We start from the raw sequence: 23,095 nt of genomic DNA on the forward strand, positions 1-23,095 counted from the left end.
AGATCCAACTCCTCCCACCTTACATATACCTAAACCTACCCATCTCCGCCCCCTGATCCCTAAACACACCCCTAATCCCTAAACCCACCCCTAATCCTACCCATCTCCACCTCTTGGATCTTGATCCGACTCCTCCCCGTGGATCTTATGTACTGCATTGAGGTGCTACTGCTTTGCTTTGATTATAAAGATATTCCTGTTTTTCACCTCCCATACGACAGCGTTGTTAACCCGTCCACTCTTGAAAAAAAGATAGCTATCTGTACTTTTATAGGCTTTCATTTTTTGTGCGGTGTAAGGTGACGGATTCTCTATAAGATATATGTAAAGATCTCCAAACTCCAAGTCTGGTAGAGACTTTGCCAGCTTCAGAGCAATGAAAACATCAGCGGGTGCTGTGTATGGATCACACGTTCCGAGTATGTTAATCTTTTCTTGATATCTAATTTTAACATTCGGTGACATATGGTCTAAATAGTTAATTGATTGTAGTATAGGCCTATTTCACAAAAATGGCCGCCGAGACCGGAAGTAGGGTAAACTCTTTTCTGGTGAAAGCGCTAGCAGGTACAGTCGGAGGACAAATGCGGAGACTAAAAGCGGTTGCTTACCTTTTTATGTTTCAACCCAAAGAAGAAACAACCCTATTGATCACTTCACAGCTTTTCGTGTTTTGCGGTTTTCATGGAACAACCGGGGAGAAGTTAAATCACGCCAGGCGCGTGTGAAGAAGGAAGCAGATGTTGAAATGGAGTGTTGATGCCGGTTCGGGACTGATGCCCTGACAAAACATGTTTATATTGCACTTGATTGTTACCCGATTTGCACGTCATGCACTTTTATTTATTATTATTACCTGTTGGCAAATTAAAATTGTTTCTAGAAGTTGTTTTCTGTAACTTTCTTTCCTTTTTACCTGGGTGCGCTATGCCAGGCCTGCTGTTTACTTGTGCAAGCAAGGGCAGCTGGGACATTTATTAAACGTGTAAAATACTTTCCAAACCGTTACATATAGTCTTATAAATTCAGACGTTTGTGGTTTAAAAAAATAAACATATTGGAATCATTTTTAAAGTTGTTTGAACACGGAGCAGTTTTTTTCCCGTGAGTGGGACTGGAACACCCGGAGTGGGTCAGGAGCGGAGTGATAATAGAACGCTTCTGTGCAGAGAGGAACGGGCTTTTGCTCCAGTCCAGGCTTTGATCACATCTCCCTAAGCGGGTGAACACCTCGTCCTTCCGACCCATTCGAACTAAAATTAAGACATTTATTACACTATTTGAGAAATATAAGCATATTTACGCCCTTAAAATAATGAAAAGGGTGATTTAAGACATAAGGACAGGGGGAAACCTGATATTAACGGAAGTCCGTCGTAGCGACGGATAACTTTAATCCCTGTATATATTTTTTAGTGTATTACTGAATATAAAATTACATTATATATTAGTAAATATATTCTCACATTTTTAAATATATGAAAATGACTTGTTTCTATGCAAAAAGTGACTTGAATGACATGTTTCATTCAATATATTGTAATATATTATCACCATATATTATTCTGTATGTTTTCAAATATACTGTTAAACCATTTCATATATTGATCATTCATATAGGGAATATTTTCTTTTCATAAGGGGACCCCAGACAGTTAAATATTATTTTGTAACATGATTTTTTTTTAAACATGTAAAATCAATCACTTCATTTATGTTTTTAGTCTAAATATTTTTTTTATTTGCCTTAATTTCATTATTAGACATACTAACAACGTTAGGTCAAATTCACTGTAAAGATGTACAATTCTTAGCCATAATCTAGTAGTGGAAGATTGCTGCAATCTCCTGGACTAACACTTAATAACATGATTTTTTTTTTAACAAAAGCCACTAGATTTAACTCATAGCCTACAATCAGACATCATTTCAATTTATTTATTTATTGTTTTTCGATATATTAACGTTAAATGTGAGCTTAGTCATCAAGTGTCATGCCAAAAATGAATGGAACTTTTTAATGTAAGCACTAAGCAAACGTCAAGAATTTGTCCAATTTCGATCTTTTCACAACTCCCTGAAAACTATCAACAAAACGGACAACATCTGATATTCTTACTTTTGTCAGATAACGTTATATGAATGACTGGGAGAGAAAACAAGCTGTTCAAAGTCCATTTTGAAAATGAATGGCGATTCGGGCGGGCGGCGCGACCAGAAGTCTTTTTGCCGTCTGTGTCTGGCGTGATTTAACGTCTCCCCAGTTGTTCCATGAAAACCCGTAAGACACGGAAAGCTGTGAAGTGATAAATAGGGTTGTTTCTTCTTTGGGTTGACATAAACACCATAAAAAAAGGTAAGCAACAGGACTAAACCGCTTATAGTTTCCGCATTTGTCCTCCGACTGTAACTGCTAGCGCTTTCACCGGAAAAGAGTTTACCCTACTTCCGGTCTCGGGGGCCATCTTGTGAAATAGGCCTATTGGAAATTTGCAAGGCTGCAATTCCCCTGGCTGACCACTGTTTGTCGCCATTTTGTCAGCGTTTGTTGCCCGCCAGTTATCCATGGTAGTCACGTGACTGCAAAGTATGAATTGGAAAAAGCAAAACAGCCTGGACATTTTGCAAAACATCTCTATTTGAGTTGGATGGGACGATATGAGGGTTCTGGGTGAACAAACCTTTAAAGACTTCATTAAACTTTTGTTTGTCTTTTTTTCTCTCTGCAGAGGTCCTGTGAGAGAGCAGAGCCTTCGGTGAGAGAAGAGAAGCCTTACGCCACCACTGCTTCCCCCCCTGACGTGTGCCAAACCAACAAAAAGACTGCTTTAACTTTAGAAACACAGCAAGACAGAAACCGCCGATTTCTGTGGAAGCACTTTGAGGAAGTGGAGGAGAACCTTAAAAAGACACTTATATACTTATACAACGTTTGCAAAAAGTCTCTGTCTATTTCACTGTGTGTCATGGTGCAAAGTTTCTTTAAAAAGTCACCTTAAAAGAGTCACTATATAATGAATTTTAGAAAATACAACTTGGAAATACACGATGTTTGGCTATCATTATGATATTAATTGTTGTTGTTGTTGTTGTTATGATGTATTGTTATTGTTCTTTTGAGTAGAAAACCGTGTGTGTCTTGAATTATTGCGTTATTTAACGTGTGGAGCATCAGAAGAGGGCGATATTCTGTATGTTAATGTATATTTGCCTGATTATGACAGACCTGTGGAATAAATCTTTATGAAAGGGACTGTGTGTTAAGTCAGTGCTTATTAATGTGTTATAGTTACACATAAAGACATGTTTTTTGTTTTCATAGTTTGTGTTGTGGCATGAAATCTGTTTGTGCAGCGACTCAACTGAGAGTCAGAAAGATCCAGACAGTAACAGACACTCATGCACAATTTAGGGTAATCAGAAATATTGTAAACTATATCAGTATACTGTTATATTATGGAAGCTTGTTTTCTGTTGGCTCGGACCAGACGGGATAGCCTTCATCGCCTTCGTGTATCGATGAGCCTTGGGCGTCCAACACCCTGTCACCGTTTTTTATATTATATTCTCAGCACTGCTAACCGGGAGAGACTCACAACCCTTGCCGTTTCAGAGATACTCTGATCCAGTCGCCTTGCCACAGCAATCTGGCCCTTGTCAAAGTCACTCAGATCTTTATTCCTGCGCATTTCTCCTGCATCCAACACACTGATTATGAGAACTGATGGTTTGCTTACAATCTTATCTACCCAGACCTTAATATATGACCTTGTTAGGAGATGATCAACAATATTTGCTTCACTTGTGACTGATAATGATTTGGGGAACTTGCACTTTTTACATTTTGAGTAGTTGGAACGTTTTCAGACGTTTGCAGGACAAAATGTTACAGTTTATACTTTTTCAAGTACAATTAAATGTGGGAACATTTTTACCTTCAGTCAAGCATGTTTTTTGCTAAACACGTCAACTTTAAATTGAACAATGTTTTGACAGTGTAGACATGCAATTCCTTGTGCAGTGAATAATTTCAGCCAGTGGAGGGCAACACAATCCTAATGCTCCGGCCAAGTCACTTGTGTATGCTGAACAATATCCAGTTTATGATGTGCACTTACTAGTGTACAGAACACTTGCATTCATCTTGCCCCATTTGGGCTGTTTACAAATTACGCTATATCTTCTCGTTCACCGGTGAGAGTCTGTGCATGTGTTGACACCCAGTTCTGGTATTCAGAGTGATATTAATGCACATATGAAGAAAACAATGACAGAAAGCTAATATTATATAGTGTATTATTAACAGGGGGGAAAAACATTGTGGTTATCCTTAAATCACATTTTTCCAACTCTGGATGCAACCATCCGAAGTTTCACCACCACACACCAACTAACTGACATGTTGGCCCTGATAGTCCGATGGTCATCTCAAGCACTGTATTTTTAGATGGATGATAACGGATACAAAGTGAGTTATGACTGAGGTGGGCACTGCCAGCTGGGTTTTAATTCATTTGGCATGACAGGAATGAACAGGATCTTAATGAGTGACAGAACACCGTCTGAACAACTGCTCTCAGGTTTGCTTTTGATTTGAATAACCCTTAGAAAAATGATGTTGCTCTTTTAGAGTTTGGGACACTTTTCAATTCATGCATCAACTTTGTCTTAGATGTTTCTCCTAAAACGGTTGGGGGAAGTAAAAATAGACACAAACAGCTTTAAAATCAGATAATTCTCTTGGAAGATGAGAAACGTTTGAGTTCATGCTGAAATCTATGACTTTTAAAGCTGATTTAGGTACGTTGGAATATCTGAGCAAAGTTTGAGACTTTTTTAAGATCACTTTTGGATATCTATAGATGAGACACTTGAGAACTTGGGTTGAGAACACTCTTTCCTATGTTCCTATATGTTTCCCAAACGCTTTAAACTCCAAAGTTGTAAAGCACAAAATTCTGATGCCATTTATTTTATCAATGTTGCTATTTTTATCTAAATTTCAAACTATTACTATTAAAAAATAGTTTTCGTTCATTGAAATAAATATTAGATGAAAAACTTGAAATGCTGCCTTGGCAAGTAACTGAAATTGAAATACTAAAATATAAAAAACTCAAATGAAACCTGAAAATATAAAAATAAAAGCTAAATCAAAATATTGATAAATACTAAAATAGTACATAAATGAATAATCTTACAACACAATTTTGCATTGGAAATTGACCAAGATGGCTGACAGAGCTCTGAATCCAAAGTTCATATTTGTCTCTAACCTTTGGCCTTTAAAGGCCTGTTAAACAGTATGTTGTGCCACAAAACCTTGGCGCACAAGATGGACAATATAAAGCCTCACTGGAGTCACTGCAAGGTGTGAAGACAACTGAGAATTCACTGTCTGTTTGTTGTGGGGCTGTTTTGGTTGCTGTTGATAAGTGTGCGTGAATGAGTGTGTAAATGTGGGTACATGTGTGTGCTGCATGTATTTGCATCTAAACACACTCTACGTGTTATATTTTCAACCACTCTGTTTAAATGTGGTCTTGCAGCATGTTTCCGACAACCACACATTTGCTTCACACAATCGAAGTTGCTTTGTTTTATGCCTCTATACCAGCTGCACTGTGAAATATTCTTTCCAGCATGGAGCCATAAAGTGTCCAGTGTATCTCTTCCTTTGGGTCAGAATAGATAGAGGTTCCTAAATACACAGCATTCTGTGTCCACGTTCAATTGGCCAGTTTGGTTACTATTGTGGATTGTATTTTTGATTATTGGGCTGATGTCAAAGAGAGTTGTAATGTGAGCCAAGCTTGAGAAAAAGCTTGTATCAAGCTTGTATCGGACAAACTGTATGAAACAGAATATGGAACAGTGAAATATTATTGAAAACTTCACTAAAGAAAAACAGCAAACTCCACAATTTGTTGTTCATAAAAAAAATAGGTTGAAATAATATTTTATATGATTTTATTTTGATTTACCAACATGAATCAAATCCAGTTCACTTTGAGTCACATTTTCCCACCTTGCACTGTAAATGTTTACATAGTGTGTTCAATCAAGACAATATGTTTTTTATTTAAAAAATTTGATGTGAAAGTCGAATTAAATTGAATTACCTTTTTTTTTTTGCCTGCAGCTGAATTGTTTACATACCAGTGTTATTTTAGTATTGTTTTATACACTATAGAATTTATTAATATTTTGAATTAGCTTTTTTATATATATTTTTCATTGTAATTTTATTTGATGTTTCAGTAATTTTGCTAGTTGCATTTGTCATTTTTATTAGTTTTTGAAATATTTCTCTTTCATTTTTTTTATTTCCGTTTAGTCATTTTAGTACATCAACGTAAACTTATTTCAATTAGTTTCCAAGGCAATTTGAAGTTTTTCATCTAATTTTTTATATTTTATTCAAATTCACCTTTTATTCAAATACTTTTGTTGTTGTTGTTTTAAGTTAATATTAACAACACTGTTCTAAATATACAATATATTTCTCCTTATCCCTCACGAGCTTGGTGACAGTCAGAAGATCTAATAATAATGTTCTACTCATGGAAGGACCAATAATAAACACTTTGTGTAGTTGGTTCTTTTAATAAACTTCATATAGCAGGCTGCATGCATCTGGCATATACAAGAAATGACTTAGTATAGCTTTGTCCATCAAATACAGGAAGTTCTTTGTTCACTGCATATATACGCTGCATTTGCTTTTGCTTTCTTTTATATTCCTTCCACTCCTGAATGCTAGAGGTGAGGCTGCTCTCTTTGTTTTCTTCATATTTCTCTTGTGCATGTTTGAACATAAATGTAATTAAATTTGAACTTAATGTGATAATTGTTGAGATGAAAATGTATGCATTCATGCGGCTTCACTAAAATTGTAAAGGCCTGGAAATGGGCAAACTAAACATTCTGCAAGTAAAACAGAACATTAAGAAAATGTCTTTTTGTTTTTTTGCTAGCTTTTCCTAAATCATTTTCAGTGGATGTGGCGTGGTTTATGTAATCCGTCTTCTCTTTCAAATGGTGGCATTACATGTTATTAGTGCTAAACCCTCAATGTCAAACATGCCACTTTCATTTATATAGAGAACAAATGCATTCAAACCTGAAAGAAAAATACGGCTTTAAAAGACATTGCTTCTGAACAGAGTGTGGAGAGAAACAGCACACCCTTGGTTTTAGAATGGAAAAATAGTTCTTAACTGAACACAAAACCACAAGACGAAGTTTCCACTGAACGTGTGCTATACTCTTCTGAAATGAATAACTCATAGCATGAACAGGAACTCACTCTAAATTTGGTTGTGGTGCACATATAGATTTTTAATTGTGGTTTTTGACATCAAAAAGCTTTCTCTAGCTTATACTTCGCTTCATCACACACTTTCTGCTTTGCATGTGTTCAGGTTTGAGCATCCAGGCACATTCAGTTTTACTTTGAGTTAATCTACATCAAAAATAAAGACTTTATTGGAGATGAATTAAGCTATCAAACTGTCTGGATGTAGTTAGCCCCCTAGATCAGTTTGGGAATGTAAACAGTTTGCCAAAATGACAGACAGGATTGCAGTCGTGCTGTGCAGCGATCTTTCATTTAGAACATGACACTCACTGATAACATTACAGGACTCCAGTGTTTGAATTTCAGAATAGAGTTCAAATTGGTCAATTTTTATTTATTTATATATATTTTTTTGACATAATTGATATCATACACCCCTTGGGTAAGACCTCTGGTGATTTAATAGAGCTAAATTGGCTCCAAATAGTATAGGGCTACCGGTATGGCTCTCAGCTTTATGATCCCAATTACAATTGATATATAATAATTATCAACCTAAATCTCATTTGCAGCCAGTCATCAAGTCATCATTTGAGATATAAAAACCTGAATGCAAAAGCTATTAATTAAATATTTTTTCTTAAGGTATTGTTTATTATAAACAATATAGTCTATATATATATATATATATGTATATATATATATGTATATATATATATATATATATATATATATATATATATATATATATATATATATATATATATATATATATAAATCTATACATTTAAAGACATTATCATATACATTTTACATTTTTATTTTTAGTTGTAACATACACACTGCAGATCTTCACCAGAAACGTCCTCTGGCCCTGTTGCGGATGACTATTTTTGTGATAGCAGCTGCCAGCAGTCTTAGAGAAGAATGTTTATGTTTTTAAATATGATTATTGGAAGCCATTGTCAATGGCATAATGTAGCACTATAGTGTACTGTATAAGACTATGCTAAGAATAACCTTTAGTTGTGTTTCTAGTACCTGTAATTCAAAATCGGTGTAGCTGAAGAAGACAAATGAACCATCTAAAAAAGGAAAGTGAGATTAGCATATAGCTAACAATGTTTAAAACGGTATCCAACTTCCTGAAACAGATTCAGGAAACACGTGCACACATTGGAGGGCGAGACCTATACAATACATTCATATATATTTTCTAACAATATATATAGCCAACATATTTTTTTTAGGAACCCCTAGAAAAGGCCTTATCTTGCCTTACAGAAACATGCATCAGTAACTAACAAAAGTTTTTTGCAGACATGTGTTATAGATTGGCTCATGTAGGTTGACTCTGCGTTGTGTTTCCTCTCTCTGTGAAATACTGCCTGGTGCTGGACAGATTTCTCTGAACTGGCTCAGCGGCCTGTGATCTCAGCTGTCAGTATGAGAAGCTTTCAACAGGTGTCTGAAATAGAGGCGCTGTGTCTGTTTTACCATGTGTAGATAGATGCTGCAGTGGTTCTCAGAGGAAAGAAATGAGCCATATATTATATCAACATGCAGGTCTTGTTTGAAAATTAATTAAAGAGAGAGAAATGTAGTTGTATTAAAATGTAGGCCTAAGGAATTCTGTGTAATTCGAAAGAGACTGAAGAATGTGTAAACGTAACGTTAGACTATCTCTATCAGACCCATAAAAACCTTCATACTTTTAAAAAAATTCAATATCCATAGTTTTTTTAAGAAAAAGAGAACATACTTATTGAATAAAAAAGAATACCAAAAAAAGGGGCGTGTATAATCCTCTGCGTGCGCGCGCGAGCGCATTCACTGCGTTGATCAGGAAGCTGAACTGCCTCGGAAAGAAGCCTTTTGCGTTTCCTGAGGCGACCAAATGGACACTTCTCATTTTCATTACTCCGAAACCGTTCACAACTGAACCCCTTTAGGTTAGAAGGGCGAAATAGAGCAGAATAAATCAAATCAGACGAACATTGATCCGCATACGACGCATAATACACGTTATTCCTCGGTCGCGTGCTCGCAGCGCCTCTGCTCGTGAGCTCGCGCTAATCACATCTGACTAGCCTCTCAGGTGAGTTTATTTATACACATTTTAACACTATATCGCTATTTTCTCAATATTCTCTGCTGGTGTTTCTCCTTAAAGTGTTGTTTCATGTTATTTTGTTGATATTGTGTCTGGTTTTGCGCGATTTAGGCCGTTTCAGATTAGCAAAGGGGCTAATGTTAGCATAGCGGCTAACAGCAGAAATGTAATATGACTTGTAATATTCTGTATTTTGGTTGCATAAAGGGCGACATAATGTGATTGAGTTATTTAACTAGTAAAAACCAATACAATGCATTTTTATTGTTCATCCAGATTATGGTTTTGTTATTCTGAACACGTTGAGATTGATGAATTTTATCTCTGTAAATATCCTTTATTTTGTTTTTAAAACACACATATGAGCGAGGATGGCTGCAGATGATCGTGTCAAGTCGGGGTTGCAGTTGTAATGTGATTGTATTATCCTAATCTCATCACTTTTCACCCTTAACATGAAAGAAGTGAAAACGAAAGTGTTTTGAAATAACGTTACGTCTTATAAAATGGCCATTTTTTTTCGCTGTTTTAATGGCTTTTGCATTGAGATATTACCATATAAACGGTTCTGAAGAATAATAGTGTTTTCAACAATTTCTCTATCTAGTGAGCTTGCTATCTAGACAGCAAAACAATACACTTCTTTGGAGGTTTTTAAGCATAGGGATCTAGATAGAATTTTGGGATCTCAAAATGTCTCAAAACCTAGTAAAATGTCTATTGAACTTCCCATATGGTGCCTTTGGAGTCTAAAGTGGCTAGGTAGACAACTCAATATGTTTCGAGACTCAGCCAGTGAATGTACTCTGTGTACTGATGAAATTTGCATCAATGCAAATGTTTTTTCCCAAGTATTTCCTGACTGGATTAGGATCTAGCTACACTGGTTGAGCTGGACTGTCTCTCACACTAAAGGACTGGCTGATAATTGTTTGGCAGCAGCCTTTCCTGTTCTGCCTTGACTGCCGATGCAAATGCATAGACTTATGCATGCACACAAGTCTTTCATACTAGAAGACACACCTTGTTGTCTATCCCACACTGAAGAATGTTGCGTATCAATTAGCTTAGGCTACTCATGTTACAAGATAAATGCAACACACCGGAAAACCAGGCTTTGTGGCATTAACCACTCATAGAGTAATTGTTTAACCAGCTTATGCAAGCCATTTTTGATGTATATTATTTTCAGAAACTGTTCAGTCCATTGTATGTTTTGCGAATGTTCTTGCTGTATTTTCACTCTTTTATTGCAAATGACTTCTGCAAAATTTGCATAATAAAAGGAAGTGTGATTGTTTTGAATGTTTAAGGATCTGAAACTATTTCACCCATACTTTCCAGCTCGATGAATCTGTTTGGCTCTCTTCTTTGTCCTTATCTGCTGTAGTTTCAGGTTTTTTTTGTTGTTGTTAATATTTGATTTATCTGGTCAACACAAACAGAATAAATTCATGGTGGGTCAAGGTAAAATAAACACTGATCATAAATGTTGATCAGTTAGGAAATCAGGTGCAGATGTTTGAGGATAAATAGTGTGTTTTAGTTGCATCAGTTACCTTAAACGGGAATTCGTTTGGGCAGGTGACCTTGTTCAATACTACTGTAGTATACTGGAGAGATAACCGTAATCATTGTCAGCAAGGCATATAAATATTACTGTGTAGAAGAAAGAAAAAAAACATTAGACAATGCCCAGAACAAAGATGTAAATAAATGTACAACCATTTAGATCTCAGAACAGCTTATATAAAGCATTTATATTAGGGCTACTAATGATTTTGATAAGACTCTGAGTCTGCTGTCATTACTGTTCTTAATGTTTTTCTTTAGCCTAAATATAAAGGATAGTCATCTTTCTCCTAAATGAATATAAATGCATGAACTGAAGGATTTAATTATGGTAAATTTGACTCTTTTTTTGGCAAAGTCACACAAAAAAAGGATTCTATTGATTGCAGCCCTATTGCATATAATGGCATAAATGACAGCAATTGTAATAATTTTTTAATTGTTGTAGTGTAATGATTTAGTTTGTGGCAAAAAATATTAAAAATTAAAAGTTCTACATATCAGTTATCGGTCACTTAAGTTTGTATCGGTCAGTCTCTGTGTTGCACAACAAAAAAAGATTGAGATGTTGTAATGCCTTTGTTCAACTAAGTTTTCTTTTTTTTACTGGTCTTCTTTTTTTTGGCTTTTAATTGTTTATTTTTTATTTTTAGGGGAGTTTTCTCCATAGTCCTCCTGCATTTGTTTTATAATGGTATACTGTGCAAGTGTGATAGCCTTGTGTTCATGTGATTCCCTTTTCAGGTCTAAAGATACTGTAAGCAGAGATGTCCAAGCCCCCGAATTCTGCTTCTCGGTCCCGTTCTAGGTCTAGGACTAGATCACGGTCCTACTCACGATCTCACTCGAGGACTCGCTCCCGCTCAAGGTCCAGAAAGCGTCGCTACAGGTAGGCAAATTTAATAGATTTCAGCCACTTCCTTTGCAACAAATTGATGATTGAATGGCATTTTAAATGAGAAGTCTGATTTTAAGCCGTCATAACTCAGTTTAAAAACAGCTGCATTAGAGTGCTGCTTTATCCTGCTCTTGAAATAGTCATTTAATATTAAAATGGCACTGAGATGAGACACCATATTTTTCCTGAAGGTTGCTTCTCCTTTTCTAAGTTTTTCTCCTCTAACAGCCCACCCTTTTTGTTGTTTTTTACGTGTCCAGTAAGAGTTAGTTTAAAAACGGTTTCCTTTTGTCTGGCCTGTCTACCTCTTTCCACTGCATGTGGATTAGCATGTCTTTTCCACAATCGGGGGCTTGCTATGCAGGTTGATAAACGTTATTCTTAATAATCAAAAAGCACAAGTGGTAAGGCTTTTTCCTGTTAGTGAATGTTTGGTTTAGTCACTGGTAAATTTGGACCACAGTGCCTATAGTAAAGCTTGAAAAATGTCTTAACTTAATGTATTGCCAGGTTTAGGTAATGAATTCAAGTTGCAGTTCCATTTATAGGAAATTTCCATATGCAACTTTAGAAGATGTGATGAAGGCATACATTTAGGCAGCGTAATCTTTTATTCAGTGGTAAAAGGTGTTGTAATAATTGCATCAGTTGTGAAATTCAACAGGAAGTGATTTAACATTTTTTAAACATTTTGCTCATTGCAAAAACCCAAAAAGTAAATTGTTCCATTTGTGTGAATTTTGACTCTGTAGCGCCATCAAGTGGCTATGAATCATAACTGCATCTTCTTCTTTTTTTTCTCTAATTTTGCTCTAATCCTCTTTCTGTGCTTTACATTTTCTTTTTTTCTTTTAGTTCTAGATCAAGATCCCGTTCGCATAGCAGGGAGAGGAACTATCCTTCCAGAGATTTCCAGGGCAATCGTGGTTATAACCGTGGTTATAACCGTGGCTACCGGAGGCCCTTTCAGTACAACCGGGGCAGAGGGCGTGGCTACTTCCCACGAGGGAACTATTATCGAGGTGGGAGCAACTATGGTTACCGTTCCAACCATGGTTCCAACTGGCACGGCCATAGAGATCAGCAACAGCCATACGACCACTCGTACAGCCCTAGGAGGGGGCGCTCACGTTCCCACACTCCACGGAAAAGATCACCAAGCCGAAGCCATTCACGTCATTCCGGTAAATCTTCCTCGGGGCGTTCCAGACGTTCCAGCTCCTCCTCCCGCTCCTCGTCCCCACGACGACGCAACTCGAGTGCGGGACGACCTCATGCCAAAGAAGCCAAAGGAAGGGCTTCACCGGGTGAGAACAAGGGAGCCAGCAAGGAAGCATCCAAGCCTACAGGAAGCAGCCCAGAGGAACCCAGTAGTAAGTGGGAAGGCCTATCTGACTACGATGGCAGTCCCAAACGCAACGCTGCATCTGCTGGGAGTCAGTCGGAGGTTAAGGTGTCCCTTTCTGGAGGTTCCGGCAATGGTGGTCCACTGTGGCGAACCATTGGCCCCGCCAGTAAAAGTCCACCGGCAAAGACGTCAAGTTCGTCAACACCAACTGGCTTTGGGTTCTTCACAAAAGAAGACTTGAAGACAGAAGACAAATCGGCCTCCATCTCAACTGCTTTCAAAAAGTATGTTTTTGATATTGGCTTTTGGATGTTTTCCCTCTCTTTCTTTTGTCCTCCAGGCAGTTTTTAATCAATCATCATTCTCTCAAATGTGTTTAGTCCTTGTACAGCAACAAAGATCCTTGGAAGAATAGAGCTTATAATGGAAACCAGCTAATTTCAGAGTCAAATGTCACAAATGGGCCTTTACCTGTGCTATGAGGTTGTTTGCAATCCCATAATTTAGGAGATAAAGTTTTATTGATGTAAGTATGGAAAAAAAAAAGTCCATCTTGGTTAGTCGTGTCTGCATTTGCTGAAAAGTTGAACCATAAGTGTGTGCATGTCTGAAATGTTTTTGTTGTTGTAAGTAGGCTTTTTTATTTTGCTGGTAAAGGTTAGTGTCAACTGGTTTGAAAATGTAAATGTTTTCTAATACAGTCTGCTCCTTAATAATGATTAACACGTGATCGTCCACCTCAGGTTTTTGGCAGAAAAGAAAAAGCCCTTATCAGACAGGGATAACGGAAGGGGTGAGGCTTTAAGCTTGGGCGACGCTGACAGCGAAAAGAGCGGCGGTAAGTCGAGGAGCATGTTCGAAGCATCCGAGTCCGGCTACGACGGCTCAAAGACTGACAAAGGACTTCCTTTTCTGGATGCCGAGGAAGAGGAGTATCGCCAGGAAATGAAAGACAGGAAGACTGAGGAAGAATCCAAGTATAAAGAAAAAACCATTGTCACCATGCGGGGCTTAACCGAAGAGCGTTTCGGGAAATGGGATGACTCCATCTATCTGTCCAACAAAGATGTTGAAGAGGATCTGGATGAGGAACTTTATCGCAGTCGGAAGCATGCTTCTAGAAAAGAAGAGAAGGCCTCCAAGAAGAAAGAAAAGAAAAAAAGCAGGATCAGTCCATCCGCTCCATCTCCATCGAGTGTGTCAGAGAATAGAGGCAGGCCACTGTTTCCCGCTGGAAGAGAGGCCTCGCCCCCGGCTAAATCCTCAGGGAAGAAAGACCCACACTTTAATTTCAGTATAAAGGCATTCACTGATGGTGGAGAAAGGTATACATTTTAAAATCATGATTTATAATATTTTTTTTGTAATGTATGACAACTGGATACATGTGTATGACTCCACTGCTTTCCCTCAGCTCATCAGCTCCATTAGCTAAAGAAAGACATTTGTCACGGGATCTTGTGCACCCTGGTAAAAAAGATCATGAGGAGTTTCGCTCGATCTTCCAGCATATTCAGTCTGCTCAGCTTCGCAGGAGCCCTTCAGAGCTGTTTGCTCAACACATAGTCACCATAGTTCATCATATTAAAGGTAATACCAGTCCAATCTAGTGGTTTGTGCAATTTTACATGTTAATTCTGCACGTTGTGCTTTGAGGTGCCATTTCTCTTAACGAAATATGGAGAATTTGTCTTAATTTTTGAATGTATTAATATGGTGGCATGTAAGAAATTTTTTTTCTACTCTCTTGTAGCTCAACATTTCAAGTCATCCGGGATGACTCTGAATGAGCGATTTGGAATATACCAAAGAAAAGCTGCAGAGCTGGAAATGATGAAGCCGAGAAAGAGTCCTGAGATCCACAGGTAGGTGTATTTGCTCTCATTCATGATGTATCTTATGGTTTAGATGCCTTGTTCCTCTCGTCCTTTCTTAATGTTTTTTTTTTTTTTGCATGTTCTTTCACAGGCGAATCGATGTGTCTCCCAGTGCTTTTAAGAAGCACACTCACCTGTTTGAGGATTTCGAAGAGAGCAGCTACAAGGTGACACAGCGTTTTCAAATCTGAAATTCCTGCCCAAATGTGTACCAGCAGAAATGTGCTATGAGGTGTAAAATGCTAATGCACAAGAGCCCCAATCTCAATCTTGTATTACTGAGCGTTACGCTCTCACCCTCCAGAGTTTGTCGTATGATTAATCGTGGGTACATACTTGCCCAAACAAAATGGCTAAACAAAAGGAAGTGAAAATTGATCCTGTGTCCAAGCCTTTCACTGGATCGCTAACCAATGCAATAGTAAGTATATCTCCTCAAAAATGTGTTTATGAAAAAAAAAAAAAAATGAGGCTCAGTACTAATCAGTATTGGGAAAGCATGGAGCATGCTGCTTTCCCATGAGATCTGTGCGTTTTTGTTTTGGTTCGTTTTTTGTCACATGTCTTGATAGACGTCTGTCACATTTTCAGTGGGTGTCGAATATATTATGTTTACATTATTTATTAAAATTGCACATATTTCATTGGTTTCATCACAACTTGGCCTAAATCAGCCTACACTGTAAAGTCATAGAGGGTGACTAAAAATGAAAAATTTGACATTGAGGTTATTCCTAAACATGACCAATAGATGGAGTTTTTCAGCTGGGTTTTGACTCATTGTCATAAGCATCTGCCATTTCAGTGTGAGACAAATGTTCTCAATCTCTTCCTGTGTTTAGGTTAATCCAAATTGAATAATATATGAATTAAAATCATGTTAAAGGGTTAGTTCACACAAAAATGATTTCATCTTTCAAATCTGTATCAGATTCTCCCACATGCTTTCTTTGCAATGAAAGTGAATGAGGATGAATGCTGTGTCAAGTTGCAGCAATCGCATGAAAATAGTCCAAACAAAGTAGTCAACCTTCACTTTCATTGTTTGGAATAGAGCATGCTGGAGATTCTGCTAAACATCATCATCTGTCAAAAAGAAAGTTGTGGGTTTGTAATGACTTAAGTTTAAAAGGATAGTTCAGTCCAAAAATAACATTTGATTAATTTATTTAAGTTCAGTTGAAATCATATAGTTCAACACAAAATAAAGAAACTTGTACATTTAGTTGTTTACACTGTATGGATTCAGAAATCAAATGTGTTAATTATTATGGACATTATTGTGTCTCCTCAGGATCATGGTAAAAAACATGAGGGCGAATCTTTGGACCTTCGTTTGGCTATTGAGCGCCGTAAAAAGGATCCTAAACGAGAGGGGGGAAAGAGTTCAGCTGGCTCACGCACGCCCAGTCATGAACTCTCCCCTGACAGATCCTCCAAACACAAGAAAGCAAAGTATGTTAAAGATGTCATATTCTTTCTGATGAATAATATTTGAATACTAGTACTTGATTTCTGAGCCTGTTTCATATTGTCTTGTGCTTGTTTACTGGACTAATGATTTGTGTCAGTTTAATTTACAGTGGAACACTTTATTCATATCTAAAACCATGTTTGGAAGGCAGCACTGTATTATTCTTCAAACATTCTATTTTTAATGTTCTATATTGTAAATCCTGTAATTCTCTAGTTCTAATTCAGCTAAATGTACAGATTCACTATAAATTGTGTATATTGTTTCAGCCTTACAAGTCAAGTCAAATTATAAAGAGAACAAGATTGTAATTGAACGTTGTAAATTATTTGTGCTTTAGGGTGCTTTCACACTGGCAGTTTAGTTTGGAACGGGGCACAGTTTGCATGAAAAATCAACACGGACTCGGATGTCCACTTGTGTGTGTGTGTGTGTATGTATATATATATACACTCACCGGCCACTTTATTAGGTACACCTGTCCAACTGCTCGTTAACACTTAATTTCTAAGCAGCTAATCACATGGCGGCAACTCAGTGCATTTAGGCATGTAGACATGGTCAAGACAATCTCCTGCAGTTCAAACCGAGCATCAGTATGGGGAAGAAAGGTGATTTGAGTGACTTTGAACATGGCATGATTGTTGGTGCCAGAAGGGCTGGTCTGAGTATTTCAGAAACTGCTAATCTACTGGGATTTTCACGCACAACCATCTCTAGGGTTTACAGAGAAGGTCCGAAAAAGAAAAAACATCCAGTGAGCGGCAGTTCTGTGGGCGGAAATGCCTTGTTGATGCCAGAGGTCAGAGGAGAATGGCCAGACTGGTTCGAGCTGATAGAAGGGCAACAGTGACTGAAATAACCACTCGTTACAACCGAGGTATGCAGCAAAGCATTTGTGAAGCCACAACACGCACAACCTTGAGGCGGATGGGCTACAACAGCAGAAGACTCCACCGGGTACCACTCATCTCCACTACAAATAGGAAAAAGAGGCTACAATTTGCAAGAGCTCACCAAAATTGAACAGTTGAAGACTGGAAAAATGTTGCCTGGTCTGATGAGTCTCGATTTCTGTTGAGACATTCAGATGTTAGAGTCAGAATTTGGCGTAAACAGAATGAGAACATGGAACCATCATGCCTTGTTACCACTGTGCAGGCTGGTGGTGGTGGTGTAATGGTGTGGGGGATGTTTTCCTGGCACACTTTAGGCCCCTTAGTGCCAATTGGGCATCGTTTAAATGCCACGGCCTACCTGAGCATTGTTTCTGACCATGTCCATCCCTTTATGGCCACCATATACCCATCCTCTGATGGCTACTTCCACCATGTCACAAAGCTCTAATCATTTCAAATTGGTTTCTTGAACATGACAATGAGTTCACTGTACTAAAATGGCCTCCACAGTCACCAGATCTCAACCCAATAGAGCATCTTTGGGATGTGGTGGAACGGGAGATTCGCATCATGGATGTGCAGCCGACAAATCTGCGGCAACTGTGTGATGCCATCATGTCAATATGGACCAAACTCCCTGAGGAATGCTTCCAGCACCTTGTTGAATCTATGCCACGAAGAATTGAGGCAGTTCTGAAGGCAAAAGGGGGTTCAACCCGTTACTAGCATGGGGTACCTAATAAAGTGGCCGGTGAGTGTATATATATATATATATAATAGACACACACGCATGTAAGGCTGAAACTATCTATAACATTTTATATATATATATATATATATATATATATGGGGGGGGGGGGGGGGGGGTTATGATGCATCAAAAACATTGATGCATCATAATCTAACAGTGTTATTTTCTAACAGTGTCATATGTTCATGTCTATGAAACTAGAGCATATGACAAGAAAAAATAACACTGCTAGATTATGATGCATCAATGTTTTTAAGAAGAAACTGATCATCTCTGCATTTGAGCTGAAACTGAATAAACACCACCCTGCAGCGATTTGCTAGAGAGTTAATAAACTTAACCAAACACATCCTTTAAATGCATGCGCAGATTACTTTACTTCCTGAACAAGTGCGCACCCGAGTCTGTGCTGCTTTCACATTCACGTGAACCACAGCACGGTTCGAGTGCAACCGAACTCAGACCACCTCCTCCAGGTAGTCTCGGGTTCAGTACCCCAGTGCGCACCCAGGTCCACATGACAGCGTTCACATTAGCGATTTTTCATGCGTGCCCCGTGCCAAACTAAACTGCCAGTGTGAAAGCACCTAAAGCACAAATCATTTACAACGTTCTATTACAATCTTGTTCTCTTTATAATGCGATGTATATGGCAGATTGCGCGTCTTGCACTTCATACAGGAACTATTTGAACTAGGGATGCACCGATACCAGTACTCGGGTGTCGGTCTGATACTGTGCTCATGTACTCGTAAAACTACCCCGATACAACCACACCTGATACTACTTTAAGGGGCCGTTCATCGCGTCTAAAAATGCGTGGAAAGCGTGGCCGCACCATTTAAATAAAATGTTTCTCCTTTCCACAAGCGCTTGCGCTCCCGTGACGTCTGTCGTTGCTATGCAACCATGAACAGAGGCGTGCCTGGAAAAAGGATGCGTGACGCATGCGTGTTACTCCTTATGAGCGCGATTGCCTCGCACCCACATTTGAAATAACAGATTTGCATGCACAAAAAACACGATATGTGAACGGCCCCTTATGGCAACGTGACAGCCTAACCTTTCATCAGTTGAGCAGGTAGTCGGAGGAGTAATGTCAGCCGTTTGGAGATATTTTAAGATAAGCGATGATAAAAGTAGAGCATACTGCGAACTATGCTCTGCTGAATTGTCAAGAGGAGGGGTGAGAAATGGCTCCTTTAACACAAGCAATTTGATTATATAAGTTGTATAGTTTTAATACTTTGTTACAGTCAGAAAGTGAAACACATCTGATGAAAATAAAACATTGTTAGAAGAACTGTAATGGTATTATTAAGTACTCATATCGGTACTTGGTATCGGTAAGTACCCAAATGTAAGTACTTGTACTTGGTCTGAAAAAAAGTGGTATCGGTGCATCCCTAATTTGAACAATAAACAAAGTTTATGATCAAAGTGATTACAGTCATCACTGCGGGCCTTTAAACATTCGTTTTCATGATCGATCTTCGCTGTCACGTTCGAGTATTCATGACCATACCTAATATATATATATAATGTATGAACAATGCAAGTCATTTTTCTTAAATTATGAAACTCCCATGACAATGTTTTTTGATACCGAATTGGGATTTGTCATTTTATTGCATTTACTTGCATACTTAATTGCAATTTGTTTTTTGTTTAGTTTTTTTTCTATTTAACTTTATAGTGCAAAGATGGTGTTATGTCGTGTGTTTATTCTCATACTCGTCCAACAGATGGCAAAGCAGCTCTGATGTGGCTTTTAATTTACATCGACTCGTAGCTTAAAACCGTAGTCTAAGTTTAACACTCGTTCTTTTGCTGCCTTTCAAGCACCACTATCTCTTTTGGGAAATGCAAATATATACACTCATGTCATCTTTATCCTCATATTCACCTCAGTGAACCTACTGATCATCATTGTTGTAGAATCGCTTCTATTACAGCGTTTGCTTGGGCTGGACTTTTAACAGTAAAAGACGTTAAATTACAGCTCTTCGCTATTCTATCATTTCAAAACATTCATTAATCACAGAATCATTTGGCAGTCACTCAATAGACTATTTTTAACTCTGTTCTCCCTCATTCTAAAGGAAAAGCAAGAAGAAGCGGGAGCGCTCGCCCTCCTCATCATCATCTTCCTCCTCCTCTCCCTCTCCTCATCCATACAGAGGAAAAGAGTACCATCCGGAGGAGCACATGGAAGGAGGAGGGGGTTTTAACAAGGCCCGCCTGGGGTCAAGGGAGTTTCCCGGGCCCATGGAGCGCGGCCCTCGGGACTATGAGGGCCACATGGACAGGGGTTATGAGAGGGGAAGAGGAGGATACGACCGAGGAGGATATGACAGGGGTCGTGGGGGTTACGATCGGGGATTTGTAAGTATTCTGCAGTTCTCATGACATTTATACGACTTGATCATTGATGAGTTACAGATGGAATTTGTTACTGCAGTTATCACTGCTTAATGTCGAGCTTTGTTCCTCGCTGGCTTCATTCCCAATCCTGAGTGTTGTAATTTTCAGAGAAAGAGTCTGATGCTAGCATGTTGCTAAACTATCATAAATAAGCCTAATCTGAAATGTTGTCTTGGTAGGCAGCTCACTATAGTTTAGGATGAAATCAATTAAATTTTTCCCAAATTCTCTTTTGTTAATTTGGTTTTAATAAAAAGCATGTCTGATTAATTTAATTTATAACATAATATTTAAAACTAACAATAATAGTGACCAATAAAATTTTCTGTAATTTTTTTTCCCGTTTTAATTTTTTTTAAATTCTGTGTTTCATGATTTAATACAAATATATTATCAAAAATGGTTGTTATCAAATGAATGCGTAAAAATTATATAATCTTTTAAAGTGTAATATAAAAATGTTGGCACACTACAGAAGTTAACTGTTTAAATTTAATCATGGATGAAAAATGTTTATAAAAAATAGTTTTAATACATTTTATCATTACTTCGAGAAGTACGATCTACTGTACAATAATGATATTTTGAGTAAAACTTTCATGTGGAATGCAGACACAGCAGTCGTTTTGCTGGTTTAAATCAGACATTATTACACGGCTCTGTAGAATACTTGATTCTGATTGGTCAATCCTGCCATCCATGTTATTCCCCACAACAACCGCTGAAAACATAAAACGGGCTCGTCCGGGTTGCTGAAGTCAGCGGCACTAAATGCTTGCTAGGAACGTTTTTTCTTTTTGCGACTATTAAGATAACACACAGGTATGATTTTAAAACAGTTTAATCTGAAACCAACATCTTTTATCCCCATAATTATATATGTAGTGAAATCTGTGTAATAAGTGGTATGACTGTACTGTGTCCCTTAAATGTCCGTCTAGTTTGAACTTGGGGCGCTAACAACTTCTCTCCGCGGAAGCGAGACGTCTTGATCACTCTGTCAGGGTTTATTCTGAGATAACAACCAGCTGGATGTACATTATCTCTTACTTATTCCATAGCACAATTTGTAAAACTGAATTGCCCCTTGGGGACTAGTAAAGGTATCTGAATCTGAATCTGAATTTGACTAATTGTATCCAGAACTACTTTTGGTTTATTAATCCAAATTCTGTGATTTTCCGCGTTATACAGTAAATTCCATTTTTACAACTGGATTCTGTAATTCCGCCTACTTTTGTATTTGTGGCACAATGATCCTGAAGTTGTTTTCTCATATATCTTGGACATCTCAGTTGATCTGTGCTTCTCTTGTATTTGCAGCCCAGAATGAGAGGAAGAGGATGGAACCGAGGAAATTACCCTGGCAACAACACCAATAACAACCCTCCAATTATGGGCGGCCCTTCACGCCCCCCAGAGGAAGAGTGGGACCCCGAATACACCCCCAAGAGTCGGAAGTACTTCCAGGTGTGATTACTAGCTTTGATCTCAGATACACGCGCCCCCCCCCCCCCCCCTAGACTTTACGCTAAAAACAAAAACTGGTGGTTGGTTGCTTCGCATGTCACTCAGACAGTCTCTTCCTGTATAAGTGCGCAATTTTGGGACAGAATAAGCTGCATGGTGGCCAATAGGAGAGTTTCAATTTACTTCTCTCTCGTCTAACTGCAGCATGACGACCGGGACAAGGAAGGGGAGATGAAGTGGGTGGACACTCGGGGGCGCGGCAGAGGCAATTTCCCCCGCAGCAGGGGCACCTTCATTATTCGCAAAAGCGGCGGCAGCCCCAAGTGGACCCACGACATGTTCCAGGGCAACGCTGAAGAGGGAGAATTGGGAGATGGCAGCGCAGAGCACAAAGATGACGAAAAGTCTGGCGAAAGCACTGCTTCCAAGCCATAGACGGATCGGCACCCATTTGTGTCTGTTCTCCTCTACCGTCTCTAACTCAACGAGAGCCCTCGTGAGAAATGCATCCTCGTGTGTTCAGGTGTTGGACTGTGAAGCCCCATACGGTAGAGCCATGTCGTTTATAGCATCACACAATCTGCTACTTTTTTTTCAGTTTTCACGTTTTTCGCTTGTTTTCGAGGTTCATGGGGGGGGGTGATGATTTGAAGGAAAAAATTCAGTCATTCATAATTGATTTTCATTTAAAAAGTGCAATAAAAAATCTGTGCACTTGTGCCTTAGATTTAACTGTAGTTTTATGATTCCTTTTTATTTTTTGTTTTAATTTTGATAATTTCTGCCAGTAGACTTTCCCCTTTACATGTTTGGAATTGCATGTAAATTCATTCATTTATATTTCATAATGTCATTGGTGTACGGTTCAGTCTTATTGGAGCATATCCCTTGCGGACCAATACACTGTGTACTGGGGCCGATTTTCTCCAGAAAAGTGTCTGTTTAAAATGTACAGATTAAGATTGTCCT

At 38.3% G+C, this 23,095-nt stretch overlaps 2 protein-coding genes across 8 annotated transcripts in view; both read left to right on the forward strand.

The window, feature by feature from the left end:
* LOC130077347 (MAP7 domain-containing protein 1-like) overlaps nt 1-2,821 on the forward strand; it is a 43,369-nt gene extending 40,548 nt beyond the window's left edge. For all 7 annotated transcript variants that reach the window (XM_056242557.1, XM_056242561.1, XM_056242559.1 and 4 more), the window contains one exon: nt 2,730-2,821. In XM_056242557.1, the coding sequence (XP_056098532.1) occupies nt 2,730-2,740 (11 nt within the window). In that variant the 3' untranslated portion in view covers nt 2,741-2,821. The remainder of the gene's footprint in view (nt 1-2,729) is intronic.
* A 6,306-nt stretch (nt 2,822-9,127) lies between these two features.
* On the forward strand, nt 9,128-23,095 carry thrap3b (thyroid hormone receptor associated protein 3b). The gene is made up of 11 exons (XM_056242553.1): nt 9,128-9,398; nt 11,730-11,874; nt 12,739-13,515; nt 13,975-14,556; nt 14,646-14,821; nt 14,985-15,096; nt 15,200-15,275; nt 16,403-16,563; nt 20,335-20,617; nt 21,980-22,126; nt 22,331-23,095. Exons 2-11 carry the CDS (start codon nt 11,753-11,755, stop codon nt 22,559-22,561), a joined length of 2,667 nt encoding a protein of 888 aa, XP_056098528.1. The 5' UTR covers nt 9,128-9,398; nt 11,730-11,752; the 3' UTR covers nt 22,562-23,095.

This window comes from Rhinichthys klamathensis, unplaced genomic scaffold (assembly GCF_029890125.1).
Source record: "Rhinichthys klamathensis goyatoka isolate OS25496 unplaced genomic scaffold, OSU_Roscu_1.1 h1tg000731l_1, whole genome shotgun sequence".
NCBI lineage: Eukaryota > Metazoa > Chordata > Actinopteri > Cypriniformes > Leuciscidae > Rhinichthys > Rhinichthys klamathensis.